At 42.9% G+C, this 25,498-nt stretch overlaps 2 protein-coding genes across 8 annotated transcripts in view; one reads left to right on the forward strand and one right to left on the reverse strand.

The window, feature by feature from the left end:
* Positions 1-1,577: 1,577 nt before the first annotated feature.
* NEMP2 (nuclear envelope integral membrane protein 2) lies at positions 1,578-15,145 on the forward strand. The gene is made up of 9 exons (XM_068196364.1): positions 1,578-1,722; positions 4,037-4,152; positions 5,594-5,822; positions 5,996-6,068; positions 7,062-7,155; positions 7,844-7,958; positions 8,604-8,829; positions 11,029-11,205; positions 13,210-15,145. The coding sequence occupies exons 1-9, from the start codon at positions 1,593-1,595 to the stop codon at positions 13,433-13,435; spliced, it is 1,386 nt and encodes a 461-aa protein (XP_068052465.1). The 5' UTR covers positions 1,578-1,592; the 3' UTR covers positions 13,436-15,145.
* A 1,614-nt stretch (positions 15,146-16,759) lies between these two features.
* MFSD6 (major facilitator superfamily domain containing 6) overlaps positions 16,760-25,498 on the reverse strand; it is a 46,077-nt gene continuing 37,338 nt past the window's right edge. For 5 of the 7 annotated variants that reach the window (XM_068196347.1, XM_068196348.1, XM_068196345.1 and 2 more), the window contains 4 exons: positions 24,078-24,239; positions 23,417-23,515; positions 21,353-21,633; positions 16,760-18,992 (listed from right to left, as the gene is read on the reverse strand). In XM_068196347.1, coding sequence (XP_068052448.1) covers positions 18,810-18,992; positions 21,353-21,633; positions 23,417-23,515; positions 24,078-24,239 — 725 coding nt within the window. In that variant the 3' untranslated portion in view covers positions 16,760-18,809. Of the gene's footprint in view, positions 18,993-19,208; positions 19,261-21,352; positions 21,634-23,416; positions 23,516-24,077; positions 24,240-25,498 lie in introns of all 7 variants that reach the window. The other 2 variants (XM_068196351.1, XM_068196350.1) reach the window with 2 other exon arrangements.

Raw genomic sequence — 25,498 nt, forward strand, 5'->3', positions numbered from 1 at the left:
TGAAAATACAAGTGAGAACTGAATGCAGAGTGTCTCCCTTTCCAGAAAAAATACTGTCAAGAAGGTTAACATAACCAAAAAAATATTGCAAGTTGAAAATCTGAGAGGGATTCCTCTAATAACTTGGCTGTGATGGTCCCTTGTTGTGTAGACACACAGTTGAGAGGTAACACATTCCTAAGGGTTTATCAGGGCCTCAAGGAACAAACCCCAGTATTTCTTTCTTCATTAAATTTGCTAGAGGAAGTGACTGGAAAGTTACATAGAGACAACACCCAAATTACATAAAGACAAAGATGCAAATCAATCGCTGCTTCCTTTGGGGAGTCAAGTTTGTCAGATGTTGCACACACTACCAAATCCCAACTATTTTTGCCCTTATCGTTCACTTCCTCAATGTTTGCAAGGAAAAATCCACAGTTAGATGCGAGCCCAGCCAGCACCAAGCGGGCGTAGGAGGTGAGGCGAGGAGAGCCACAGCCCTGCACCACCCACTCCCTGCAGATGTAAGCACCGAGACAAGGTGCGAGGCAGTGGGCAGCACCCTTCAGGTGTTAAAGAAGCCCATCCTGGCACCCCCAGAAGTTGGATACAGCCCTAATCAATAAAAAATAAAACTAAAGTCAACCTTCACGCAGAGAAGGGGCATTGTTTTAAGAACAAGGAAGGGAACGCATTGAAGCAAAGCAAGTAGGTTGGAAAAGCCAAATGTAGGGCTCAGTGTAAAAATAGACAACAGTGATGCCAGAATGCTTTGGCAAAATTCTGTTTATTGATTTTCATAGAATAGGGAAAGAAGCTCCAGCCCTTTCCACCCCTGACTGCTGACTGTGACTCACTAGTGATCTAAAATGACTGCAGTGAGCAAGCGGGGACTGAGCTGAGTTGGACCTCGCTCACGTCTTCACAGGGCTGACAGGGGAACGGTGTCCTGCTCCAGGGTTTCCCTTGTGGCTGCCCAGGAAATACAGAATAGCTGTGGATGTTCACCTCCATCACAGCATCTAACAACACTTCGTTCAGGCAGGACCTCCGGGTGGACAGAGGGTCTGAGTAATGTGTGGTTCAGTGTCTGGCTCAGGCACCGCTGCTTGCCGGCATCCCGGTGACCTGGCTCGGCCTTTCCCTGGGGCTGGGAACGGGCTGCGTAAGGAGGACAACATCCACTGTCTCCTGTTCAGCTGGGTGACCGCCTGGGCTGAGGTCTGCACGTGTCACAAGCTGTCCACGTTTGGTTTGGAACTGCTTTACACCTTTACTGGGCGGCCAACGCTCTCACTCTGAGGGGATCCCAATCCGAGGACACGCTTTGGGCTGAGCGGTGTTCGATGCTTTTCCTCCTTCTTTCCAAGCGCACGCTCTCAACCCCACGGCAGGCGGAAGAGGAGCCGAGGGCGAGGTGTCACCCTCCAGACGGGCCCCTCAGCCCCGCACGGCTGCTCCCGCACAAGCGCTGGGTGCCGCGGGCGGAGCCCCGGCCCCGGCCCCGGGCCGCTGGCGGCCCTGCTGGGGGAGCGGGCAGCGGGGCCGCGCCGCCCCTGCCCCGCCCTTCGCCGGCCGCGAGGGCCGAGCCTGGAGCCGGCGGCGGCCGCATGGGTCCGGCGCGGCCGCCCCGCCGCCGGCAGCGCCCGCGGGCCCGCCCGGGGCCGGGGCTGCTCCTGCTGCTCGTCCGGCTGGCGCTGCCCGGGGCGGCCGCGGGCAGCGGGGAGGCGCCGCCAGCAGGTACTGCCCGTTCTCCCCCGGCCCCGGGGCAGGGCGGGTGCTCACAGGCCGGGGGTTCCTCAGCCCCATCCCCTCGGGAGCAGGGCCACGCTCCGCTCCCGCTGTCCCCGGGCCCCGCTGCCGCCCAACATGGCGCTGCCCGGCTGACGGGCCGGGGCCGCCGCGCCCCGGCGGCAGCTGCAGCGGAGCCGGGGCAGCCGCGGCCTGAGGCGCTTTGGCGTGTTCCCCTGTTCTCCCGTCGCTGTTCGGGTCCCGCAGGACGGCCCCGCGCCGTGGCCGGGAGGGCAGGGGCGCTGGGAAGCGGCCCGGGCGAGCCCGCAGGGACAAAGGGACCGCGGCGCACAAAGGGCGGGCGCGTCCCTCCCGCTGCGGCGGCGGGGCCGGGAGCTGCCTCCGGGTGTGCGACTCCCTCTGGCTTCCTCGGCAGCTCGGGCTAGGGGAATCGGGTGTAGAACAGATCTTTAATTAACATACTTGAGGGCAGGCAAACCCCTAAAGGCTTTGCTCAGTTGTAGTAGCAATAAGGAACTCGAGAACCGGCTTCCCCCTTGCATTGACGTTCTCGAGTCTCGGGCATCCTCCGGATTCTGCAGCAGATGCTGATGGCTCATAATTTCGAATTTCTTTGCTTGCAGACTCAGAATTTGAGAGTTACTCTACTTGTGTGTCCTCCCAATAGTTAGACCCAGCACCACCTCAGAGATACCTGTTCAGAATAATCTCTCCTTTTGGAACATCATTGTTTCACTCTGTGGAGCTGATGCAACATCTCAAGTAGCTGATTTTTTTAAAGAAAAATGCCTTAAAACTTTGCGTAGTAAGAATATCCTTGTTAGCCTTGCACGTGGATGACATTGCCTCTGACACGGATGGATACTTCATCCATAGTGGCAGGAAATCCTAAGATGCCCTTCAGGGGAGGTGTGGACACTCTGGGCTGTGTTCTGGCCCTGCCATTTCCTGGTACTGGATTATCCTGGTTTTAGGCCTGGGTAGTGCCCAGCCTCACCTCCTTGCTGCATCAGTCAGTGACAAATAATCCTTTTGCAGCATCGTGCAATGACTTTTGTGAAAGTGCCTGTCTAAAGGTACCGCCGGTGCTTGTCTGAGTGGTTGTGCTCCCTCCCACTGGATTTGCCACGGATGAAAATTAATCCGATGGGTAATTTTTCCACAAGAAAAAATGCCCATATTTTAAGATCAAACCAATTTAGTAGGATCATGTGTGGACACTAATTCTGTAATGCTGTAATAAACCTAAGTAAGAACTATAATAAACCTAAGCAAGAACATCCACACAGTATTTTTCATTGCTTAACTAAATTTGTTAAAATATAATTTTGCTTAATTTCATCTTCCTTATAGAGACACAGCAGGTTTTTACCTGCAAACAGCATCTCCTTGTCTGGATTGAGACTGCATATACCCATTTTGCTGCTCTGAGTGCATGACAGCATGTTAGCAGTTATTACTGAGCTTGGCTGAGACGTACATTTTCTATCCAGTAAGCTGGATGAGTCCCTCTGTTCGGATGTGTAATTATTTCCTCTACGCTTCTCTTTAATTATGTTCTTGAAACACTGTGGTGATGCACTGTAGGGTATATTTTACACATGTATATAGATCAGAATGTATCTGAAACTTTGCTCCATTAATCTTTCAGGTCCATTTCTGCTTTAAAGTGCAGTCTTAATTCTGAAGATCACAGGGGCTCACTAACGTTTCAGGAGGGTTAGAACAATTCACATCTCTAATCCAACGATTTATGGTGAGCTGTCAGTGCAGTTCCCTTATTACATGCCATGGCTGGACTGGAACAGGAGAAAAAAATGTTCTAAAAAGAAGAGTTGTGTGATTTAACATCAGAAACATTTCCAAGGGAGAGGAGTATGACTTTTGTGATCAGCAGCCGTGTCATGTGCTAAATGACTGTGTTAATAAGTAAGTCTGTTTACCTGCTCAGACTCCCACATTTCATTCACCACTGGTACAGGGAACTCTGGTGGAGTTACACCCACTCATGCCAGCAGTGAATTTGGCCCAGAGGCCCTATTCCAGTACCATCAAAACACTGACGCTGAAGCCAAGCTTTTCTGGATTACATTTTTTAAAAATACCACCCTGGTTATTTTTTCTCCAGAGGTGTTGCAGTTTACTTTGGAGCCTAAATGACTTGATTAAAAGTCCAATTTGAATTTCCATCTAAATCATATTGAACATGTTTCTGTCGGCATTTACAACAATGAAATGGACTAAAATTAGACATTTGTATTTTGACACATGCCTAAAATTAACTTTTTTGCTCCCCCCCCAGGTAAAAACTGCAGCTTATTGCAGGAAATGGATGTCATCCAGAAGCAGGATGAAAACTGTTACTGCTACGTGCAAAACAGAACCATTCACTTACAGTACCTGTGGTCGACTATCCAGGTGAGAGGCTGTTCTAGGGGTCAGTCAGTACATTTCATGTGAGCTTTTCCCAGCAAACCATGTGGCCAGTTAGCAAGATCAGGGCAGCATCTCTATGGAATTTAATAGTTGGGACCATGATAAAAATGCAGCATTATGAGCCTCCAGCTGGGATACACTGAGGTTTGGTCTCTGGCTTGGAGTATGGGTGGCACAAAAACATTAGTTTAGGATTGTGTATAATTTTCTCACACCTTTTCTGTTGATCACTGTTAGCCTCTGCAACAAATGCTTTTGCTTATCACCAACTGCCTTTATGGAACTTCCAAATCTGAGGACTACATGCAGATCTGTGGCTCTCTCACCACAGTGCACCAAAGTGTAAGAACCAAAGACTTGTTAGATTGTGACTAATGAACAAACAGCAGCAGCAGAGGGTCATCTTACAAGACACACATTTAGAGATTTAGTTTGAAGCAAATAAAAATCCCTTCAAGAGTGGAGGCAGTAACAGCTAAAGGAATGAGCTAACCATCTCCATGGTTCCTTTTCTTTCCTGAGAAGTATGTCTCCAGACAAAGGAAGGAAACCGTTTCATTTTGTCTCTGTTGGAGGACTTTGCTCTCAGGTATAAGAAAATGGAACATCTCTTTGTCTGTTCCCAGGACTGTTTTCCTCAGGAACATGGTGCAGGTGTTTTTATGAATAGTAGCAGGCTCCAGGTGGTAAAACCCTCCATCAGTCACACAAACGTTCCTGGAGTCAATGTTTAAAAGCAAGACGTTCTGAATTTTTCCACAACAAATTGCTTGCTGACACATTGTCTCCTTTCCCAGTAGAAACCTGGTTTATTACCCATGGCATCACTTTTTTTGAAGATGGGTCTTTGTTGTCTAGTAGGCCTTGATGAATGTATCAGAGTCCTCAGGAAAATCACCTCAACTTAGAAGATAGACAAGATCTTCTACCAGTTTGGTGGGGGAGGGCACTGGGAACCAGCAAAAAAACCCCAAAATATCCAACAGGAATGTGCTTCTATTTAAATTTCTGGTCTTACGTCCCCAACAAGAAGATTGCATTATAAAGAAAAGCAAGTCAAATTTGTTACAGTTCAGGAGGGGAAGGAGGAGGGTTATGAACATTCACAAAACTAACTGTGGTCAGTCAGATATTAGTAGCTTTGTTGGAAATTTGTGTGGGCAAGTGTCACAGTAAAACCAAACCCACTGTGCTTTTGGATGGATTGAGGTGCCTCCAGTGAACTTTGCTGCCAGGGAGTTCTCTGAATTACCTTGTAAGGTGATTAACTGTAAATAATTAATCTTTGCATAATATAAATAACCAATACTAAACAATTAAGATTGATTTTCATTACCACATGCATGGCTGATATGCAATATAGTTCACAAAACCCCACAGTGATTCTGAGCTGCTTTTTGTGTATTCTGTTCTTTGTTTCTAGATAAAAGTTAGCAGCAGAGAAAAGTTCCGGTTTGAGCCTATTTCAGAAAAAAACAACTGTCGGAATTCAGAAACTGTTTTTGAGTTTGTTGCATGTGCTGTTCAAAACCTCTGGAAGCCAGAGACATGTACAGAAACTTTTCTGAGCATAAAACAATATGGAGAGGATGTTTGTTTCAAAATACAACCCTTCAAAATTGAACCATACATTGTGAGGGTGAAAAGAGAAAGTAAGTACCAAATCTTTGAGTTCCGATTACAGATGGCTTGGTATTGCCAGTGCTACTGAATGTACCATCTCTTCTGTAAGAAGCTTGGGACTTTTCTGTTGATATTTTAAATAATCAGCATTTCAGATTGAATTAGTCTAAAGTCAATTTCTATTTCTTTCCCCCTTTTTTAGTGCTAGATGGAAAGCTCTTGTTTTTGTTTGTAGCTGGAATTTTTCTGTTCCATTTTGCAAACAGCCTGAGCAGGTGAGTACTGGCTGCTTTTGACCTTCTTTCCCAAAGCCTGTGCATCTTTGGTCTGTTTGCTAAGCTAAAGAGGCAGTTCTTTGGGAAAGTGAAATAAGGAACTGAATATATATTTAAAACTTCCTCATACCATTTGTGTTTGGACAGATTGTGACATATCTTGGAGTGCCTGTTTATCAATCAGCTGTGTTAGGGTTTTTGTATCCAAGCTTCCTGCACTGGGGGACACCAAGACAATCAATCCTCAGTGGGCAAGTGTGTGAATCAGAAAAGTCCTTTTTCCATTTTGTAGACCACTGAGGATAGCTGAATGCTAAATAATGCTGATTATTAATGATGCCTTTCCTTGGGGGGAAATATTTAGGATGAAGTCATCTGGGGCCTCTTCTGCCTCCACCTTTGTGCCAGCCTTTCTTCTGATGCACATTTTTCATAGCATGTAAGGGAGGATACTCAGTTGTTACAGCAAAATATGTGCACACAACTTCAAAGCAAAGTGAGTCACAAAATAATTGTCAGGAGGCACCTCTAAAACAAGCAGAGCAGCAATAGGTTTTATAGCATTAACTCTGAATTAAGATGGAATTTATGAATGCATATGCTTAGGGAAAAAACTTGTGGGTTTGTGGAGGGTTTTCTGCATTTTAAATTAAAATAAAACTTCTCTTGCAGTACAGAACCATATTGGTTATTTCATTTTCTTCTGTGTAGTAGAGACTAGAAGGCCAATGCGATCAGAAGTAGTGTGAGCTTTAAAAAAACCCAACACAATCTCTTAACCTGTAACAACTCCAGTGACCCTAAGTATCTGTTGGGAATTTTTCCTTACAGAGATTAAATACCTGAACTGGGCCTGTTAACCATATAACTACAACTCTAACTTACAGCTGATTGAAGTTCTTATTGAAGATTACTGCTGTTTTTACAAATGTTGGCATCTTAACCAATTACAAATGATACTTCTCACCATATTCTCTTTTGTTCCCTTTACAGGAGTGCCAAGTTCTTTTACCTTTCTGGAATAATACTGGGTGTTCTTGCTCTGCTAGTCTTTGTCCTGTTGACACTTAAAAGGTTTATTCCAAGGGTAAATCTACATTTATAAAACAAAATAATAGTAATCATCATAATACAAGAAATGACAGTACAGAGCCAGATTCTGACCTTGTTCTGGTTTTGTGGCCAGGTAACTGCACTGAAATGACTGCAGGATTGAATCAAGTAAATAGAGTTAGGTCAGAGTCAAGTTCTATTTAGTTTAAACTCTCCTGAGTTTAAACTGAGCAGGTGTTGGTGATGTACAAGAAGAGTTCATTCTGAAACATAAATTATTTTTATTGAACTGGAGCTAAGCTTACCTTTGAATCTGTGAATCAATCTAAATAAAAATACAGTGGCAAGTGAGACAGATTCTCTTACATTCACCAAAGACAATTCATTGTAAGGCAGATGTGAATTTTTCCTTTAGTTTTATAAAGCCTGTGCATTCCCATAATATTGCTGAGATATGTTAATTGGGAACACATGTCTGTAGGGTTATAGTGTGACATTGAGACATGATGCACAAATACAGGAGGCAGTTGCTCTGCTTGGAATTGATAGTGTTTCATTGTAGCATGCAGAGGACTCTGCAGTGGAAGTCTCAAACCCTGTAGGTCTAAAGAATTTCACATCTGTTTTTGCCTGTGAGTTCCTTTGAAAACAACGGTCCTGAATCTGGCTTGAATTTTTTTATGATTTTTTTTAACTTTTTTTATTTTATTTTTAATTTCTAGCACAGCACCTTCTGGATTTTAATGAGTGGCTCCTGGATGGTCTCCCTCTATTTTATTTACTGCTTCAAAGAGAATATACAATGGTTGTGGTCTGAACACAAAAACTACCTGTTGGGTAAGAAAATTACCAAGAAATGTACTGCAGATTTTGGTTTAATTTAGTGGTCAGATGAATACCTGCCCATAAAAAAAGAAAATCAAGTGACTCATTTATAGAATTCTATTTTCTCCTAAGCCATAGATGTTGAAACATTCTAAAGGTTCCTAATCCACTAAAATGAGTGTTTACTCACATTGTATCATTAAATAAAGATTTTGATGCAAAAAATCAGAGGACTAGTGCTAAGAGCAGATTTTGCTTGCATTATTTGCTCATTGATTTGCTGTTACATACTTTTCCTGTAAGAGCAAAAGAGCAGCTCCTCTGGTTTGCAGTTTGCTGGATGTGGGAAATGGATGCACACACTGGGAACGGGACGTGGCTGCAGGGGCTGACAAACCTATTGATCTGGCACGTGCCTCGACACGGTCACGCGAGGAGAACTCATGTGCAGCCCACAGCATTGGCTAAAAGCTGTTCAGAGATAACCTTGTGAACTCTTGGCACACTTAGGAAATAGAAAGCACATAAACCGTGTCTGTAAGACAACACAAAAATCAGCAGGCTACACTTCACAGCAGCTGCAAGCCTTGTGAAGCAAAGTAAAGTTTATAGGGGTAGTTTGCATCTTTTTGTCCATGTCCTTTTCTGTTCCTACAGGGTATTTTCTGGCTGTTGGGATTACCAGCTTTGCCATTTGCTATCAGCATGGGCCTCTGACCACAGAGCTCAGCATGACCTTGTTCACATGGACGCTCCAATTAACAGCCTTTGTCCTGATCTACTTTGGTGTCACCATCCCTCAAGTTGCATATGCAGTCATAGCAGTCAGCCTCTGCTCCAAAGGCCTGTGTTACCCTCTGGGTGCTGCCTGTCATATTGCCAGGTCTGTGTCTGTTTGTCAATGTCCAAGTCCTGGGAGAACCAGGAAATACTGGAAGCTGATCACTTCAATAATGGTTCAGGAATTTCTAGTACTAGTTCAGAATTTTGCCAAATGTGAAACTGCCTTAGGAAAGGTTTAAGGTCCAGAGACACAGAAATTATTTTCCACTTGGCAGTTTTAAGCACAAGTTTTGTTCTGTGGATAATGGAGAAGTGTGACTGTGTTCTTAAGAACAAATGTAGCACCTTCTAGTCCACGGCATATGGCAACCAGAACATTTCTATTCGATTGATGAGACTGCAGCAATACTGCCTTGGTTTGACGTGTAGTGAGAGAAGCTGCAGGGAACTCATGGAATCTTAGGGATAAAACAGTGTACCATCACCAAGGATGCAGCTGTTCAGAACAGCTGTTCAGAACAGACAGTCCTTGGAGGTTGAAGAGAGTTCAGAGACTAAAATCACATGTCCACAAAATAGCGTTCTTCATGATTTTAGTTTTTCTCCCTGTCATTCATAGAAGCAATCTATCAGAACTATGGAGATATTCCTCAGTATTCCTAGAGGCCCATTTACATTGTGGAATTGAACAGGAACTGCTTGCAGTAAGTAGACCTTAACTTGCTAAGTGTTTGCAGTAGCAATACAGGAACAACGTGTTTGCTCATCCTTGAATTTGAAGTATGTTTTAGCACAAGTGCAATGCTCAAATGAAGATTCTAAAAAGCCCTGCCAATTGACATCTGTTTTTTACCTTCAGTGATGGATGGCATCCAGCTTCAGAGTCTTTAGTACAGACTGTTCCCTAGCTGTGGACTCTGCTGAACCGCAGAGAAGTAGGAAGAGGGAAAGACTAGAACTGGCATAACCAAAATAATAAAAAACAAATAATTTGGGGTTGTTGTTTCTTTTTTATATAGACAGTTTAGTTTTGAAGAACATACTGCTTTAGTCTTGTCTTCTCTTTTTACATGCTGAAGTGTGGCCTGAGTTGAAGCTTTTTTATTTTAGGTAGAATTTATCATTTGTTGTAGACCAATATTTGCCTGCAGCTTAGGAGCATCAGCTGTTTCAAAAGCAACATGTAAGATCAGCACCTGTTGTAAGCAGGTTCAGAACACTCTGGAATCAGTATGATATGGCCACAAGTTCACTTTTACTTTGAAGTTTTATTCTGAAACACTGTAGTTTATTCTTAATGTGGTTCTCTCTTTTTGGGTTTCATGAACTGATGCTTCTGTGAAGAAATACAGCTCTACAAATCTCTCTTAGGAGATTGCTAAGGGCTTTCGAATTTTTCTGTTTCAAAATCCTTAAGCCACAGCACCAAACTGTGAGGCCACGATGCCAGATACACAGTTCAGAGCAGCAAATATATCAAAATAATTTAGAGTCTTGCAGTATTCTTGTTAAGAACAGTGTATCTCACTGAGCCAGCAAGACCCTTCACCATTTGGTCTAAACAATGGCTATAGTGCTCTGCTTTAAAGGGATATAAGGAAGAAGGTTGAATGCTGCTGATGTTGGAGCAGGTGTTTTTATACTGAGCTGAAAGTTTTGTGGGCATACAGCCCTTGCTTATCTTAACTCATCACAACATTTAAATTGAAAGCAGTTGACAGAAGGAAACAGAACATGGCACACTTTCTAATTTATATCTAATTATATTATACATTGCTGTGCAGCAGCTAAAAAAACAGATTGTAAACATTTTGGCCTCAGACTACTCATTTTTGTAATTCAGAGCAAGATTTAAGAGAAGCTATCTAGTAAACAACACTAACAACTCACAACAGGCTTAGAGCATTGCTTATCTTTGAAGTAACATATGCAGACTGGGTTTTGATTCAGCCCATGTCTCTGCACAGACACATTTTGCATTTTGCACCTAAAAATGGCTGAGCAAGCAGCCATCTCTTTAATTCTGTGAGATTTTAGTCCATGCATACACAATAAGAACCTGATCTAAAGCTCATCTGAAGCTCATTAAATATCACGTAAATTCTACAGCTTTAGTTAAGACCTAGGGTAAACAGGCTAGCAAACATTACATACCTTGTCCTCAAACATAAGAATACAGCTTGTTCTCTTAAAAGAGTAGAGGTGACTAGTGCATGTTAATAGCAGGTATAGAGAAAAATGGTAGATAATTATGTGCCAGAAGACTTTATAAATACTGATTATTTTAATTTCATTCTAGAAAAATGAAGCATCACTTTAAATCAAAAAAATTGGTGTTTAAATACCTTACTGAAGAGGAGTATCGAGAACAAGGTGAAAGCGAAACTATCAGAGCTCTGGAGGAGCTGCGCTCATTCTGCAGGAGCCCTGACTTCCCATCATGGATAGCTGTATCCAAACTCCAGGCTCCACACAGGTAAGAAAACCTGGCTCCTCTAAAACAGGAAACACATTGCAGACCTAAATGCCACTTCAGGCACTGTTCCAGGTGTGTTTGTCTTGCATTTCCCACTCAGGACCACAGCCACACCTCTCAAGGGTATTACTCACTGGTGGCATTAAACTTCTGTTTGTTCCTCCCTGACCACAAATTACTCTTGGGAGTTTGCACACCTTCACAGCTGATTTATGGTCACAGAACTTAGAGGCTTCTGCAGTGCCTCTGTAAGCTCTTGCAGTGACCCTGGTGGCTCTCTAACCAGGGAAATTGCCCTCCTTCAGGTTTCAGAGCGATGCCCTTTTCTGTGGTGTAAAACTGGTGCACAGTGAAGATACGTACTCAAACATGACCTATATTAAGCTCTCCAACTGCAAGTCTGCACAGTCAGGGAATCCTATTATTGGAGTATCACTATCTAAGACTAAGAATACAGTGAAAGAAATCAATACCTGCAACTAGCAAGTAGAAGAGCTGTGCCATGTATAGCTTAAGAGATAAACCTACGACAAATATAGGTCAGGAAGGGTCAAGCAAGCAAAGCCAGAAAACCCTGCAGAAGATAAAATTAATCATAACAGTGTATTCCCATCAAAACAAAAACTTGAAGAGATCAGAAGCAGAGTTTCATATATTAACCAGCCACAAAGACTCAGTCCTTGCCAAAAACCAAGTGTCACGATTTTAAAGGAACCCCAGTCAGTTTGGAATTTATTCAATAACAAGTTAAACCCAGTTTCAGAACCTTCATCTTCCTTGGACTGGCACGCAGACAGACTCTCTGCCAGGTTTTATAGGTTTACTGTTATACAGTCTTACTTTCTAAGCTGCTTGCCTTCTTTAGAATGATGGAGAGAGAAAAAAGTGAAAGCTTACTTTTGTATTGTAGAACTAAGTACCACCGAATGTACAAAACAACTTCAGACACACGTATTTTCTAGCCATCATTTCGTTAATAGAGTTGTTAGAAGCTGTACACTCCTTGAGAATAGGGAAATAAAAAGGAGAACCAACAGCAATAAGATTTGGAGAACCCCTCCCAGCTCCCATTAAGCATCAGACTGTGGTTCATCCCAAGGCAAACCTGTTCCCCATTTAGACTAACAGAGCTTCCAAGAAGAGCGAGGTGACGACGTTCATCTCCCAGAAATGTTAAGTCTGAAATGTACATTATTGATCAGTTTACCAGAACTCCAGAATGTAGCTGCATTTCCTTTTTCATACATTTCTCTGATGCTGTCGACACTTACCCAGGTGTCGGAACTGCCGTCTGTTCCCATACTCTTGCCAGAAACCTCCAGCTCCGTTATCTCTCCTCAATGGAGTTGCCCACTGAAAGGAAGATTTGTGGGGGATTGCAGTATAGGGACAGTGCTAAGTTCATGCTTTGTTTGGGCATTTACTTGGAGCAGTTGCAGAATTCCCAGTCTGCAGCTCCAGCTTCACTGGAGGCAGGAATTCTTTGGGAAGACTTGAGCTCAGTTTGCCCACAGTGTGCATGCAGCACCAGCAACAAGGTGACTACACACAATGTAGGAGTGCAGAATTCTTGCTATTTTTTCCTTTCATTAGCAATATCAACACACCTGAATTCTTACAGCCTTTGTCTCAAATTTGCTACAGCTTTAATTTACTTTTAAATAAATAAAAGTATCAACTACCCCACTGTACAAATGCTTACTCCAGATTACCCTGCAAGTACTGACAAGATGTGAAAACTAAGTTAGATCTTCTTGCTTAGTCACAAGACCTTGCAGATGGTTTCCAGGAGAGCAAAAGTTACTTCTACAGAAGATACTGAAAAGATGAGTTGGGAAAACCAATCTTTGCGGTTGTTGCCATCCGTTATTGGAATTTCCCCTCATCTGCACTGCCTGTGGGGATGTCCTTACAACCCTCTTTAAATAGCAATACCCCTAGAATTTACAGTATTTCTTCTCTTAATTTCTCAGCTGATAACTTCTCCCTTTCAAAATTTGGCAGGTTTGCAGCTTTTGTTCTGGGATCTCCCCACGTCTCACTTGCAGAAACAAAGGCACATGACGAGCAGTATGGCATTGGGAGCTTCTTCCTGGAAGAGCAGCTGTTTGAGACAAGGGCACAGTCTGAGCAAGATGAGCCAGACAATTCTGTCCATGAAGAAGATGAGGAGAATGAAAATGAAATGCATACACAAATTCCATTTCCATATGCTACTGAGCTGCTCTGAGCTTTGAGAAATAACAACAATAACAACAAAGAGACAGAAAACACACTAGTCCCAGAAAGGGAGGATACAGAATGAGAGCTCATACTTGGCCTTTTCTTGTGGTTGCTGCTGTACAAAGACGGATTTTTGAAAAAACTGTTTCCTGTATCACTGATGTTACCTATTAGAGCAACAGAAGAAAACCACAGGGGCTGTTCAAGTGAAGAGAAATCTCATGCTATGGGTATTTTCATTAGGTAAACAAACATTGTGTATTTCCAAGGCAAGTACAGGAGACAGCCTGTCCACGAGGATGCCTTCTTTTACCAAGGACACTACCTCTAGTAAACAGGGAATCTGTTGTGGCCCTTTCCATCGTCACGCCCTCTGTGCTGAGCACTAGAGGGAGGAAAAGCCATTTTTAATACTCTCCTTTATACTAAATACCCTTTGTGTCAAGACTTCTGATAATGCTGTTAGAATGTCGATAAACTGTGTTCGTTGTTTGTGAGACTTTTCATAGAGAATTAATGCAGTCAGCTGCATTAACGAGGTTTGTTTCCTCTCTGGCTAGGCTGGTCTGTTAGCTTCATCGTGCCTCTGCCTTTAGTTTTAAGCTGCCCTTGCTCCTCAGAATGCTGCCTGACTTTTCACCCTCTGCCCATATTATTCTGTTCTCGACCTCTGCTCTAGCTACACTGCATTTTGTTCTTTCCCAGCCTTTGTTTATTTACATGCTTTCTTCCCTCTTGTAGCAGATCTTCTGCTAAACCTTTCTCCAGCCCTCTGCTTCTCCCACCTCTGACAATGGAGATGGTTCAGGAGAGGTTTTCCATCCCCAAACATTTTTGCTATTGCTTTCAGTTTCAGTGTCAGCTTACCTCAGGTGGGTGCTGCTGTCTATTCCAGGCCTCTTGAGAGCCCCAAAAAGGCCACAAAGGCTGAGGCGGTTTCAGCTGCTTGGAGAAACTGCTATTAGCAGAGCCAGAGTGCTGCTGTGAGCCTGGAACTGGGAATGCAGATGACCCACACAGAGCTCCACTGGCCTCAGAGTACTCAGTAGTTTGTTCAATGAGTAAGAAGCAGAAAATATTTCCTGGCAAAACAATGAAGGAAGATACCTGGCTTTTACCTTCCCCTTCTCAGCCATCTGTGGGACTTCTCACAGGAGAAGTGGGGAGGACCAGAGAGAAATTTAGGCAGTCACATGTCTTTCAGCTTATGTATTACATAGTCCTAGGCTAGGGAGTAGTGTGTGTGTACCTCAGTTCATCCACCTGCTGATGTCATTTCTTTCTTTTGTTCTTTACACTATCCCTCCCTATATTCTTCTGTTCTCACTTTGCTGTTTTCCTTCACTGTCTTACAAACTGCAGAACATAAAAGGCCATTAATTCTGATTAATTCATCGTTATCTTACAAACCCACCAGGGGAGCAGTTGGTGCTCAAGAAGGGCATGTCAGACTGGGATCTCTCTGCTTTAAAAGGGGTCTCTGTTCTTTGTAACGCGCCTTGTGGTGCAGCATGACTTCAGCAGTGCCGGTGCTGTCCTGGGTTCTCCTTGTCCACCACTGCAGCCGGGACAAAACCCGTTACCTCCAATGGTGCTAAGAAGTGTGGCCATACCATAATCCAAGAGCTCCTCTGTGTAACAAAGGACTCAGAGTTGGTACTTGAAAGCCTTAAAGCCTTACTGACGTGGTCTTTCCTCCTTTATATTGCTTTAGCTTTGCTTCAGTTTAAAAGGAACACTTCCATTTTACAGTAAAGAGACACTTCACACCCTTTAGTGCCATAAAATTTTAAGTACCTACGCAGAATCTAAAGCATGTTTAGCAGAGAAAAGCCATGTCAAGCAGGTGATCCAAAGTGCACTCGCTGTTAAGAACATTCAAAAACAGGACAAGAGTTTTGTTTAGGAAGGCCACTAGCAACAAGACTCACCCCTAAGAGAGGCTGCTGCTACCAAATCCACAGCTAAATTGTTACGCACACTCAGGATGTCAGGTTTGGCTTGGGGAGCTCTGCACTAGCAACAAGCAGTTATGAAAACAGAGGAAAGCCTCATTATCTTGGCTGGTTTGGGAGAAGGGTGGAAACTCCCCCATGAACAATGACCATAGATCTAATCAGATTTATTTCATCTTTGTGTCACCATCATGAAAATGGAGTACTTAAAATCATTACAGATTAGGCAAAGGATAGTCAAAGAGATGTCTTAATGTTTCTTTCATGTTTTAAAGTACACAGGTTTTTTTCAGTGTACTTCATAGTTAGCCAAGAACTCCCATCTAGGCATTTGAGGCCAAGGAAGAGAATCAGATTTGTCTGAGCTTAAATGCACAGTTTTTCTGGATGTCCTCTCTTTAGTGAGGTAGTGATGATTACCCTTCCATAATATGGAGGCATGTAAGTACATATATGAACTATGTAAGTACATAATATGTATTTACATACAATAGTCCAGATTATACATTAAGATAGTATTTTACCTAAGCAATATGTTAAATGGAAAAGCCCTCCCCCCCCCCCCCAGTTTAGGTAATTCCATGTTTTAGAAGAACACCAGGTTCACCTACTTCAACAAGGAAAAAAGTTCAAAAGCAATAAAAAATAAATAAAAATCAACTCACGCTCTATGTAGTTGTGAGAGTCATCATTTGGCAGGGATGGGTAAATACTATTCAAAGTAGAGCAGGAACTACAAAACAGCATGCATACAAAACAGCAACAGGAGAATGATGGCTACCTTAGTGGGTAGCTGATAGTGACCTTAAAAATCCTCCGAAGCCTGTTCCAACCCTGAAAGCGTTTCATAAACAAAACCTACCAAAACCAGCTGCTGTCACTGGAGCCCTGTTCACTTGCACAGTGCTCCTGTGATATGTGGAGATGACACAGCCTTACTGAAACACAATTGTTAAGTACTGTTGTTTTGGTTTTCGGTCAGAAAATCCTAGGAACAGAATCTAGGCATTAATCCATTGCCCAAACTCTTACAAAAGCCTTTCTCTCTTAACAAAGGATGTTGCATTTTTCTCTGTTCTCTGTGGTGTTCACAGTGATGCCCTGCACTCTTCCATATTGACAAGTTTACAACGCACATTGGTTTGTGTCCCTTACATTCCCTGCACCCCACAGAAGGGAACTGGTGCCTACAGTCAGATTTTATTATCAAATGCTATTTTAACACAGTACAAGAGTAGTTCCCAGGTTCTTGGTTCAGCATCCTCCAGTGACTTTAGTAAAAGGTCATTATCACTGAATTATTTTCACTTCAGGTTGGTTATGTTCACTGCTGACACTAAAATGAACAAATAAAATAAAAGTTCGTGTTGATACTATTAACTATGTTGTGGATATTTTATATTTCTTACCACAGTTTTTACAGTTTCACAAATATCAAAATCCAGGTGTACATGTCCATTTTGCAACATAGAATGACTATACAATTCCAAAAAGAGCAGGCATTTCAAATACACAATTCTGAAGTGTAAACACAGTGTACAAGCTCTTCACTTCACAATCCAGGTGCTATGCAGTAGCAGCTGAGGTAACACCATACAGCATGAACTCAACAAATGGTTGGTTAGCCTCAAGATGATTTTTAGCATCCTTCTGTCCTGTCACCTGTTCAGTCTTTAGTTCTCCCCCAAGTTATACAAACATACAATAAATACATTTCTGATTTTAAAGGACACTTAGACAAGTCATGAGGATTTATGTGAGTACAGTACATTTAAGTTCAAGTGCAAAAAAAGTAACTAGTGGCTAGTCATTGATGTTTCTTTTTATTGTCTATGGTGTTGGTCCCAGGCACTGCCAGAACGTGGGTTGTTCTAAAAGCACAGCTAAAGCACAGCTACAGGACACCCCTTCAGTCAAGCTAACCAATGTCATAGTGGGTAAACCTGTGCACCCCCTTCCCTGCTCAGCTGCTGCCACCTTCCTCTCCCTGACTCTGGGCTCCTGCTGGCCTTGCCTCTGGCTCAGATTGGTCCCCCAGCAGCACCTTCCCCATGGAAGGCCTCGCACCTCACACACATCTCACTTCCAGGAGGGCAGCTGAGCAGTGCTCCCTCAGTCCCATGGAGCAAAGTGTTCAGGATCTCCTGGGAACAAGCTGCTCATCTAAGAAAATAGACCAAAACACTATCCTGACTAAACCCCCCCGACTCTTCCCTGAGCCCGAGGATTTCCCTCCAGCAGCAATTTTCACTATGCACCAGCACGAGCTGGCTGCAGACAGTATTAAGAAGCATAACAAAACATAATCCAAAAGCATAATCCAAAGTCTTCCAGTGTCTTGACATTGGGCAAAGTAACTTCCTAAACATACTGCAATTGAGTTACATTTGCTTCCTCCTGAGAATCTCTCACTCTACTCGATTTCTGCATCCACTACTTTGCCCCTATAATCCTAAACATTTAAAATTTTTAGGTGATTCCTCCCTACCCCCCCACCTTCCTTAGGCACTTAAAGCTTACTGTTTTCTTAATAAATAAACATAATAACTACACTGCATTAAATAAAATAAACCCCTGTATAGATGATGAAAATAAAAAAACCCAAAAAGATCATTGATCAATCTCAGGCTGTGCAATCTGGATCAAAGATTCTTGTCTCAATATAACATCAAACCTAAAATTACCCAAATGCACACAACCTTATGCCCAACTGCAGGGCTGCAAGCACAGAGGGTAACTTCTTCAGAAGCCTTCCTCCAGCTTTTGTGCTGCACTAAAACACCAGTTCAAAACCTTTGCTTTGCAGAACTAAACTTGTATCTCAAACAACAGAACATTAGCTTCAAAAACATATTCTTTGAATATGCATGCGGTTTATTAATCCGTTACCATAATATTAAGATACGGTTTCTTAAGCTACTCTGTCTCTGAGAAATCATTCCAGAGACAGTTTCGTGACATTCCTAGAATTATTAGATCTGGTATTTTCTTTAGATCTGTATTTTCTGATTCAGGGAATCTCAGTGTCTCCCTTAAAAAGTCTTTTAATTCTGATTTGGGAATTTAAAGAAAAAAAAAATCCAATCAAGTCAGACACACTGTGCCTCAACAAATGAGTGAACTCCCTTTCTTCCACAGATGGCAAAGAAATTTCATAGCACTTGACTCAGCTTTAGCAAAGCAGCCGAGAATTCTTCCTACCATTATATCTGGCCACATCACTTCTCTCAAGAATCCGACCTTTTGGCTTCCCTGCTCATGTTGCTCTGTGTAGTCATATGAATATTCTTTATATAGTTAAAAAGCTTGCACTGCATCACATTATGGTTGTTAAGATGAAGAAGTCCTACTTTTGAGCTCCTACTCCAGCGTTTCCCAGGTGAGAAGCAGAATTCCATGCACTGGATTTGGAAAGATGAGAGCATCTCAGGGCCCTGCAGCAGCAGGCTGAGCATCATGATCCAACACCGCATGGTTGCCATCTGCTTGGGAATCTGATGGTGCTGTAGGTGTTGGTGCAGAACAATTTCTGGACTGCTCAGAATCTGTTGGATTTTGGGGTTGTCTTGCTGAGCTGACTGATGAAGCACTGCAATTCTCATTGGTTTTCTAAAAAGAGGGGAAAGGATTGCATGCCAAAAGTCAACATAAATACTCAGGACACTGTCCCCACTGGCAACCCGCAGATACATTCAGGCACTGCTGGAATGTCACAAAGCACTTGCTTTGAATGCTCGCAACATAACAAGTCAAATTTAAAGCAGCAAAACAAAAGCAGTACATTTAAATCCAGATGACACTAATAGCAAGCAGATAGCAGCTTACCTTCCATCTCTTTTCCTAACTGCACTTTCCCAAGAAGCATGCAAAAAACAAACTTGTGTTTCAAGGGGAAAAAAACAATTAAGTGGACTTCAAAGTGTTTAGACAAGATAATTCTTTTGACTAAGCAAGTCTGTAACTTTTTTTTTTTTCAGCCTTCTTAAATACAGCTTTTCTCAGTTGATCCCACCCTCCCCAAGAAACTGCTTAGACTTTCTGACTGGCAGAATTTTTGCTGTATTGATGTACAAATCAAACAAGCCTTATCAGGGAATATAAGAGCACCTTTAAACACCAGTTACATTCCCAGGGCTGAAATAGCAAACCTCCAGACTAACACATTTCATTAGAAGGTGATGCACTGCCTATGATTATTTATTTTGCACTGAAGCATAGAGAATAAGGCTACTATGTCCCTGTGTTTGAAGGACTATGAGCAAGCAGAAGCAAAACTGATCCAAAATCTTAATGAAATAAGAAGGAATCATTTTTGTCACTAATTCTCTGTGCACTGACCCTCCTTCCAAATGATCTTTTTTCATTTTAAGGAAGCTATTTAACAAATTCAATGAGAGAGCTTGGCAGCCTTTTCCTAGTTTCAGTATTGTAGTATCATCAGCCTAAAATAAATGACTGAGCAAAAAACCTGAAATATTTTGAAGCAAGTTTGCCCTCTTGGAGCACTGAAACAGGGATGAGAAATTTTGGAGAATACACAGTGTAGAAAATAAAATGATACAATTTTCTTGGTGCATTAAATTTTGGCACATTAATAACAAGTACTTTTGTATCAGCACTGTATTTTTTACAGGAATAAAAGCATAGTGAAGAGAACATGTGCCACAGAGAACAGGCACAAAAGCCTTTTTGGCACTTTGCAGTGCTCAGGGAAGCAGCTGGGTTGTCTCCAGCAGTGTTGGACAAGTCACTCTCAGACACCACACACCTGCAAAACATTATTTTCTTGCCATGTTCATTGCCTAAGTTCTGGGAAATTTCTTTGCTCTGATTTATAAGAGGGCAGCTTACACTAACCAAGACCCTGAGGACATTTGCAATGAGAAACTAAGCAGTTTGTTTGGACACATTACTTTGATCTCAGAGACCTTGTGATATCTTCAGCTCACATTCTTTGACTCTGGAAAGGTCAAAACCAAACCAAAACCCCAGCCAAACTAAAGCACGCCTCTAACACATTTCCAAGAATAAAGTCAAGTAAGAAAGGCAGGAGGTCGTTGACCAGGTGAAATTCCTACACCCAGCTCTGCTGATTCACACTCACATCCCAAATTACCCATTTCTAAAGACAGCACTTGTGGAAAAAGCATTTCTGTGTTTACGCCTACTGCGTGCAAGAAGGAACCTCACCCACTCTGAACTTCAGACAGGTAAACACAGGGCTGAGACTGACCATGCTATTCCAAACCCTGACAGCACCTCCCTACTTGGCTTAGCAGTGTGCTCCAGCTCCTGTTGGAAAGGCATGGCCAGAGCATTACAAGGTCCAAGCCCATCCAGCCACTGAGGCAGCTATTACAAGCTGCTCTGTGGGGAGACTGAACAGAAGGGTAATGGTGCACAGTAAGCACCAGCCATCAGATATTTTAAGTCCCAGGATAGCTCTTATCTGGTGTAACTCTAGGTAAAAAAGAGATTAACTTCATTTGAAAAGAAGGTTCTGTATTCAATCAGCAGCTGTCTGGCACACAGCAGCCATGTACATGTCTGACAGCATCATCTAAGGAAGCAAAACTAATTAAAGATAATTTTACAGTCTGTTAAGCAGCTGTGCATCTTCATGTTCAATTATCTCCTTGTAAATTTTGCAAAATGCATAACCTGCACATTCCAACTAGTATGAAATGTAAACTTAAAGGGAATCCAAATATATCCAAGTCTGCCAAACAGAGCCTCTTTCTATGTCTCCTCTACCATCTTCAGGAAGATTCTACTTGCAAAGTTATTCCTGCTACATTATACATAGAAAACAACTCTATTTCATGCAGTATTTCAACTATTGTGTCACAAGTCCGGTTTTACTACAAGCTGACAGAAAATACCTACCAGGTACTAACAGATTAACAGAGCTATCGAGGTTTCAGGGCTGCTAAAATTACATAAGAACTTCCTGAACATTAGAAGATTACCTGTAAAGGCTGATTCTCAGGAGCTGGGTTGGTTTTGGATAGTTTAACCATCTCTTTTATCTGGTAGACAGCATAAGCTAAGGTGACCCACGGAGAAGAACTGATGCCCCAGGCAGGCTTGTTCACATCCTCCTGCTCTTCTTGGTGTTTAGTTTTCTTTGGAGGGAGTCTGGGCTCAGTCCGAGGCATGATATCTTCTGACTGCTGTTGCACAAGGTCAATAGTTGCTATGGGAACAGGACTGGAAGGCACTGGAATCCTTTCCGCCAGCATTGTCTTTTCTGAAGTTTAAAACAAAATCATCACTGGCATAGCCAACAAGCTTAAAAAAGAACAACCCTGAAGCAGACAATGAGCATGAAGTGTTCCTTGCTTTCACACTGTGGTTATCACTGCCCTGAAAGCAGAACACTGGCACAAGCCACCTGGAGCCAGACACAGCACAGTCTGGTTAGGGAAACGTGGCTGCTGCCTGATGAGCACGGCTGCTGTGCCACTGCACGGGGCTGAGGAGCATGAAAAACTCCAGTTGTTCCCAGCAAATAGTTCCTGTGGAGTTACGCAGTTAGTGAGACAAGAATTAAGGATGGTGACACACTTGAAGACACAAAGTATCTGTCAAAGAGTTTCAGGTAAAGGAAGAAACCCTCCCAAGAGACCTTTACATCTCAGGTCTTTCAATAAACTGTTTTAGTTTTCGTAACTATCTTGAAATATCATCCATAAAATGACTGCCATGACCCAACTCAATGTGCCTTACAATCTTAAAGAGCCCAGAGTATTCATACACAAATAATTAAACAGATTTTTAGTAACTGGGGGATATTTTCAGTAATAGCTATGTCCTCTCTGTAAAAAACACATTCTGTAAACTTTGAAAAAAAAATTTCCAAAGAAAATATTTCACAGATTTAAAAGATTTTCTTTCAAAATTATAAAATTACATTTGGTTTAGAACTCCTAGATAGTACTGGATATTTTAAGCAAGGGCTAGATGTTCTCAAGGAGTGAATAAACGAAGAGACTAATCCTGCACACACTTGACCACATGCTTCATTTACTCATCCAACTGGTCTGCTTGAAAGCAGCTTAATTACTGTCATGCTTTAAATTAACATGCACACTGTTAAAATGGGTAGTGTGCATTAAATGAAAACCAAAGACAGAAACAAAGAGAATAAGGTCACTATGAACAAACTGGCCTTTTGTAGATTCATGTGTAATTAACTGAATGCTGATGGGAAACTGAAGCAGCAAATAACCTTTTCACCTTTCCAGTCTTTGCCATTATCATTTGAACACAGGTGAAGAAAATACTAGCAAAATACATATTTGAACACTTCAGTACAGGCAGCTGGATAACTAGTTAATTTAATATTCCAGCTAAAGAAAACTAACTTTCATTTCGTACTCAAACTCATATGGGAAAGTACTTGGGTAAAAAGCAGATCAAAAATTCATGACTTTTCACAGTTAGCCAGAGTTTTACTGTCTTTGTAAGAAATATATTCAGGGTAAACCCCTAACTTTGCTCCAAGAATTTATTTTCTGGTTAGCCTTTATATTGATAAAGATAGAGATTAAAGAGTTCAAGTTCTCCCAGAGGGGAGATATCTCAGGTTATAAAAAAAAAAATCTATAAAATTTTGTGTCCTCTGAAGCCACCTTTACAGTTTCTAGCAGGTGGCTTCGACTGGCAGAATATGAGAGCACAAAGTGGGACTGAGGTGACCTTAAAGAACTGATGCAACTGAAATGACTCACTACAGCTGTGAAGACTAACCTAAGGGATTCTCAGAACTAAGGGGACATACAGGCAGCAAAATAGATCATGTTTTCCTTCTATGGACACTCAAGAACTCAATGCTGCCCTTCATGCAGCAGCATACCACTTCAATTTCTTCACTGCTCAGGACAAAAACTTCCCACTTGAAAACAAACTGTCTTGTCAAAATCCAAGTTAAGACACCAAACATACAAAAGTAAAGCTGCAGGAGCAGCTACAGAGAGAACTTTTTTTCACTACTTCTAATTGTATAGTGTCTCTGTGACATGAACATTTACCTTCTTCTTCATCAGGAACCAACATCCACTGGATCAGTGCAAACAGAAGCAGAATCACTAAACAAGCCATCCCTATTCCTCTGAATGTGGCAGCAGGACCTGTAATGAGATTTTTTTTTCCTAAATTAAGAACCTACTTACTTAATAAAATAAAATGAATCAGCATTATGTACTTCTTGGCTATATATTGCCCATGTAGATTCTTATTAGATTGTTTCATTACATTTTCCTCCCCCATCACTTCTTCAACAGGTTTTGTAAAGGATTTTTAAGCAAGTAATTAGATTCTCATTTGTTCACCGAGAGTCTTTATAGTATCAACCTATTCTCTCACAAAGGATTCATTTACCTAACAGATGAGGTTAGGTATTCGACACAATAATGAAAATATCTGGGTGTAACATATTGAATCAATCTGGAACACTGACAGAAGAAAACCATGAGCAATTTGGTCTGAATGCAGTGCTGACCTTGCTTTGACCAGGGGCCTGGACTGGAGATCTCAGGGCCCTCCCCAGCCTGAGAAGTTCTATGATCCTGTATACAAAATGTACAACTCTTTAATGTATAACAATACCTACAGCATAAACAAGTTTAAAGCTGACAGTTTGGTAAAACCAGAATAAATAAAATTAAAATTTTCAATATTACTTTTCCTTACCGAAATAATTGACCAAAACCCCTCCAACCATGGCTCCGCATCCTCTGCCCAGCCCCAAGTGGAGACCTTGCAGTATTCCCTGTGCCGACGTTCTCAGCTCCGGAGGCACGGCCGCGCTGAGGTACGAGATGCAGGCTGCCCAGATAGCTGCATGTGTGACACCTGCAGAGACCAGACATCATCAGGAGCACCAGGGCACAGGGTGCCAACACATCTGAGCAACTCACTTACCAGCTGGAGCACATGGAGAGAAAAACAACAAAAACCCTCCAGTGACAAATGTCTGGGAAGTACAAATCGGCTTTTGGTAATGTGATACTGGCAACCAAGCCACAGAGAGACAGGACAATTCCTTCTGCAGAGCCTCTCCAAAGCTCTTTCTCCCTCTAAGATGACCTCACTTCTCTTCTGAAGACACAGTCCCTAGGGACACAAGTCTCTCTGCCAGACTCCTTGTGCCTTCGTAGTGACCCAGAGCCTTTGGAATACAGTCCCAATTTCACAAACTGCAGGCAATTAAAGCATTGATGCCTCTCAGCAGTCTCCTTACCACCACAGTGAAGGCAGCACAAAGATAGTAAGATTCCAACAATATGAGAGGTATCCATGCCATTTCAGAGGCAAGAATTAACCCCCTCCTGCCCTTCTCACTCCCTGCAAAAACCCAGCACCTCCCAGCAAACTCTTCCTGAACTCAACACCAACACACTCTGCTCTTAGCAAGGAATGGTCCAGATGAGAAAAGCACACAAGCTCCTCAGGGTAGGCCAAAGACATCACTTTCCATGGCTGCTGTTGAGAGGCAGAGTCAGTGTGCCTCCCTCCTGCTGTGGCTGCATCCTGCCCTGTGCCTGCACCCTGTGTGGGTGCTGCTGCCGCTTCACCCGCTCCTGCAGCAGCTGTCCTCACTGCCATCAACCCCATCAGCAGTCCTCATTGCCAACAGCTGCCCCACAGCAGCCCCAGTGCTCAGTGCCACCAATCACAGCCCAATGACAGCCCCAGTCCTCAGTGCCATTAACCACAGCCCAATGACAGCCCCAGTCCTCAGTGCCACCAACCACAGCCCAATGACAGCCCCAGTCCTCAGTGCCACCAGCCATGGCCCAATGACAGCCCCAGTCCTCAGTGCCACCAACCACAGCCCAATGACAGCCCCAGTCCTCAGTACCACCAATCACAGCCCAATGACAGCCCCAGTCCTCAGTGCCACCAACCATGGCCCAATGACAGCCCCAGTCCTCAGTGCCATTAACCACAGCCCAATGACAGCCCCAGTCCTCAGTACCACCAACCACAGCCCAATGACAGCCCCAGTCCTCAGTGCCATTAACCACAGCCCAATGACAGCCCCAGTCCTCAGTGCCACCAACCACAGCCCAATGACAGCCCCAGTGCTCAGTGCCATCAACCATGGCCCA

This window comes from Anomalospiza imberbis, chromosome 7 (genome assembly GCF_031753505.1).
Source record: "Anomalospiza imberbis isolate Cuckoo-Finch-1a 21T00152 chromosome 7, ASM3175350v1, whole genome shotgun sequence".
In the NCBI taxonomy this organism is placed as follows: Eukaryota; Metazoa; Chordata; class Aves; order Passeriformes; family Viduidae; genus Anomalospiza; species Anomalospiza imberbis.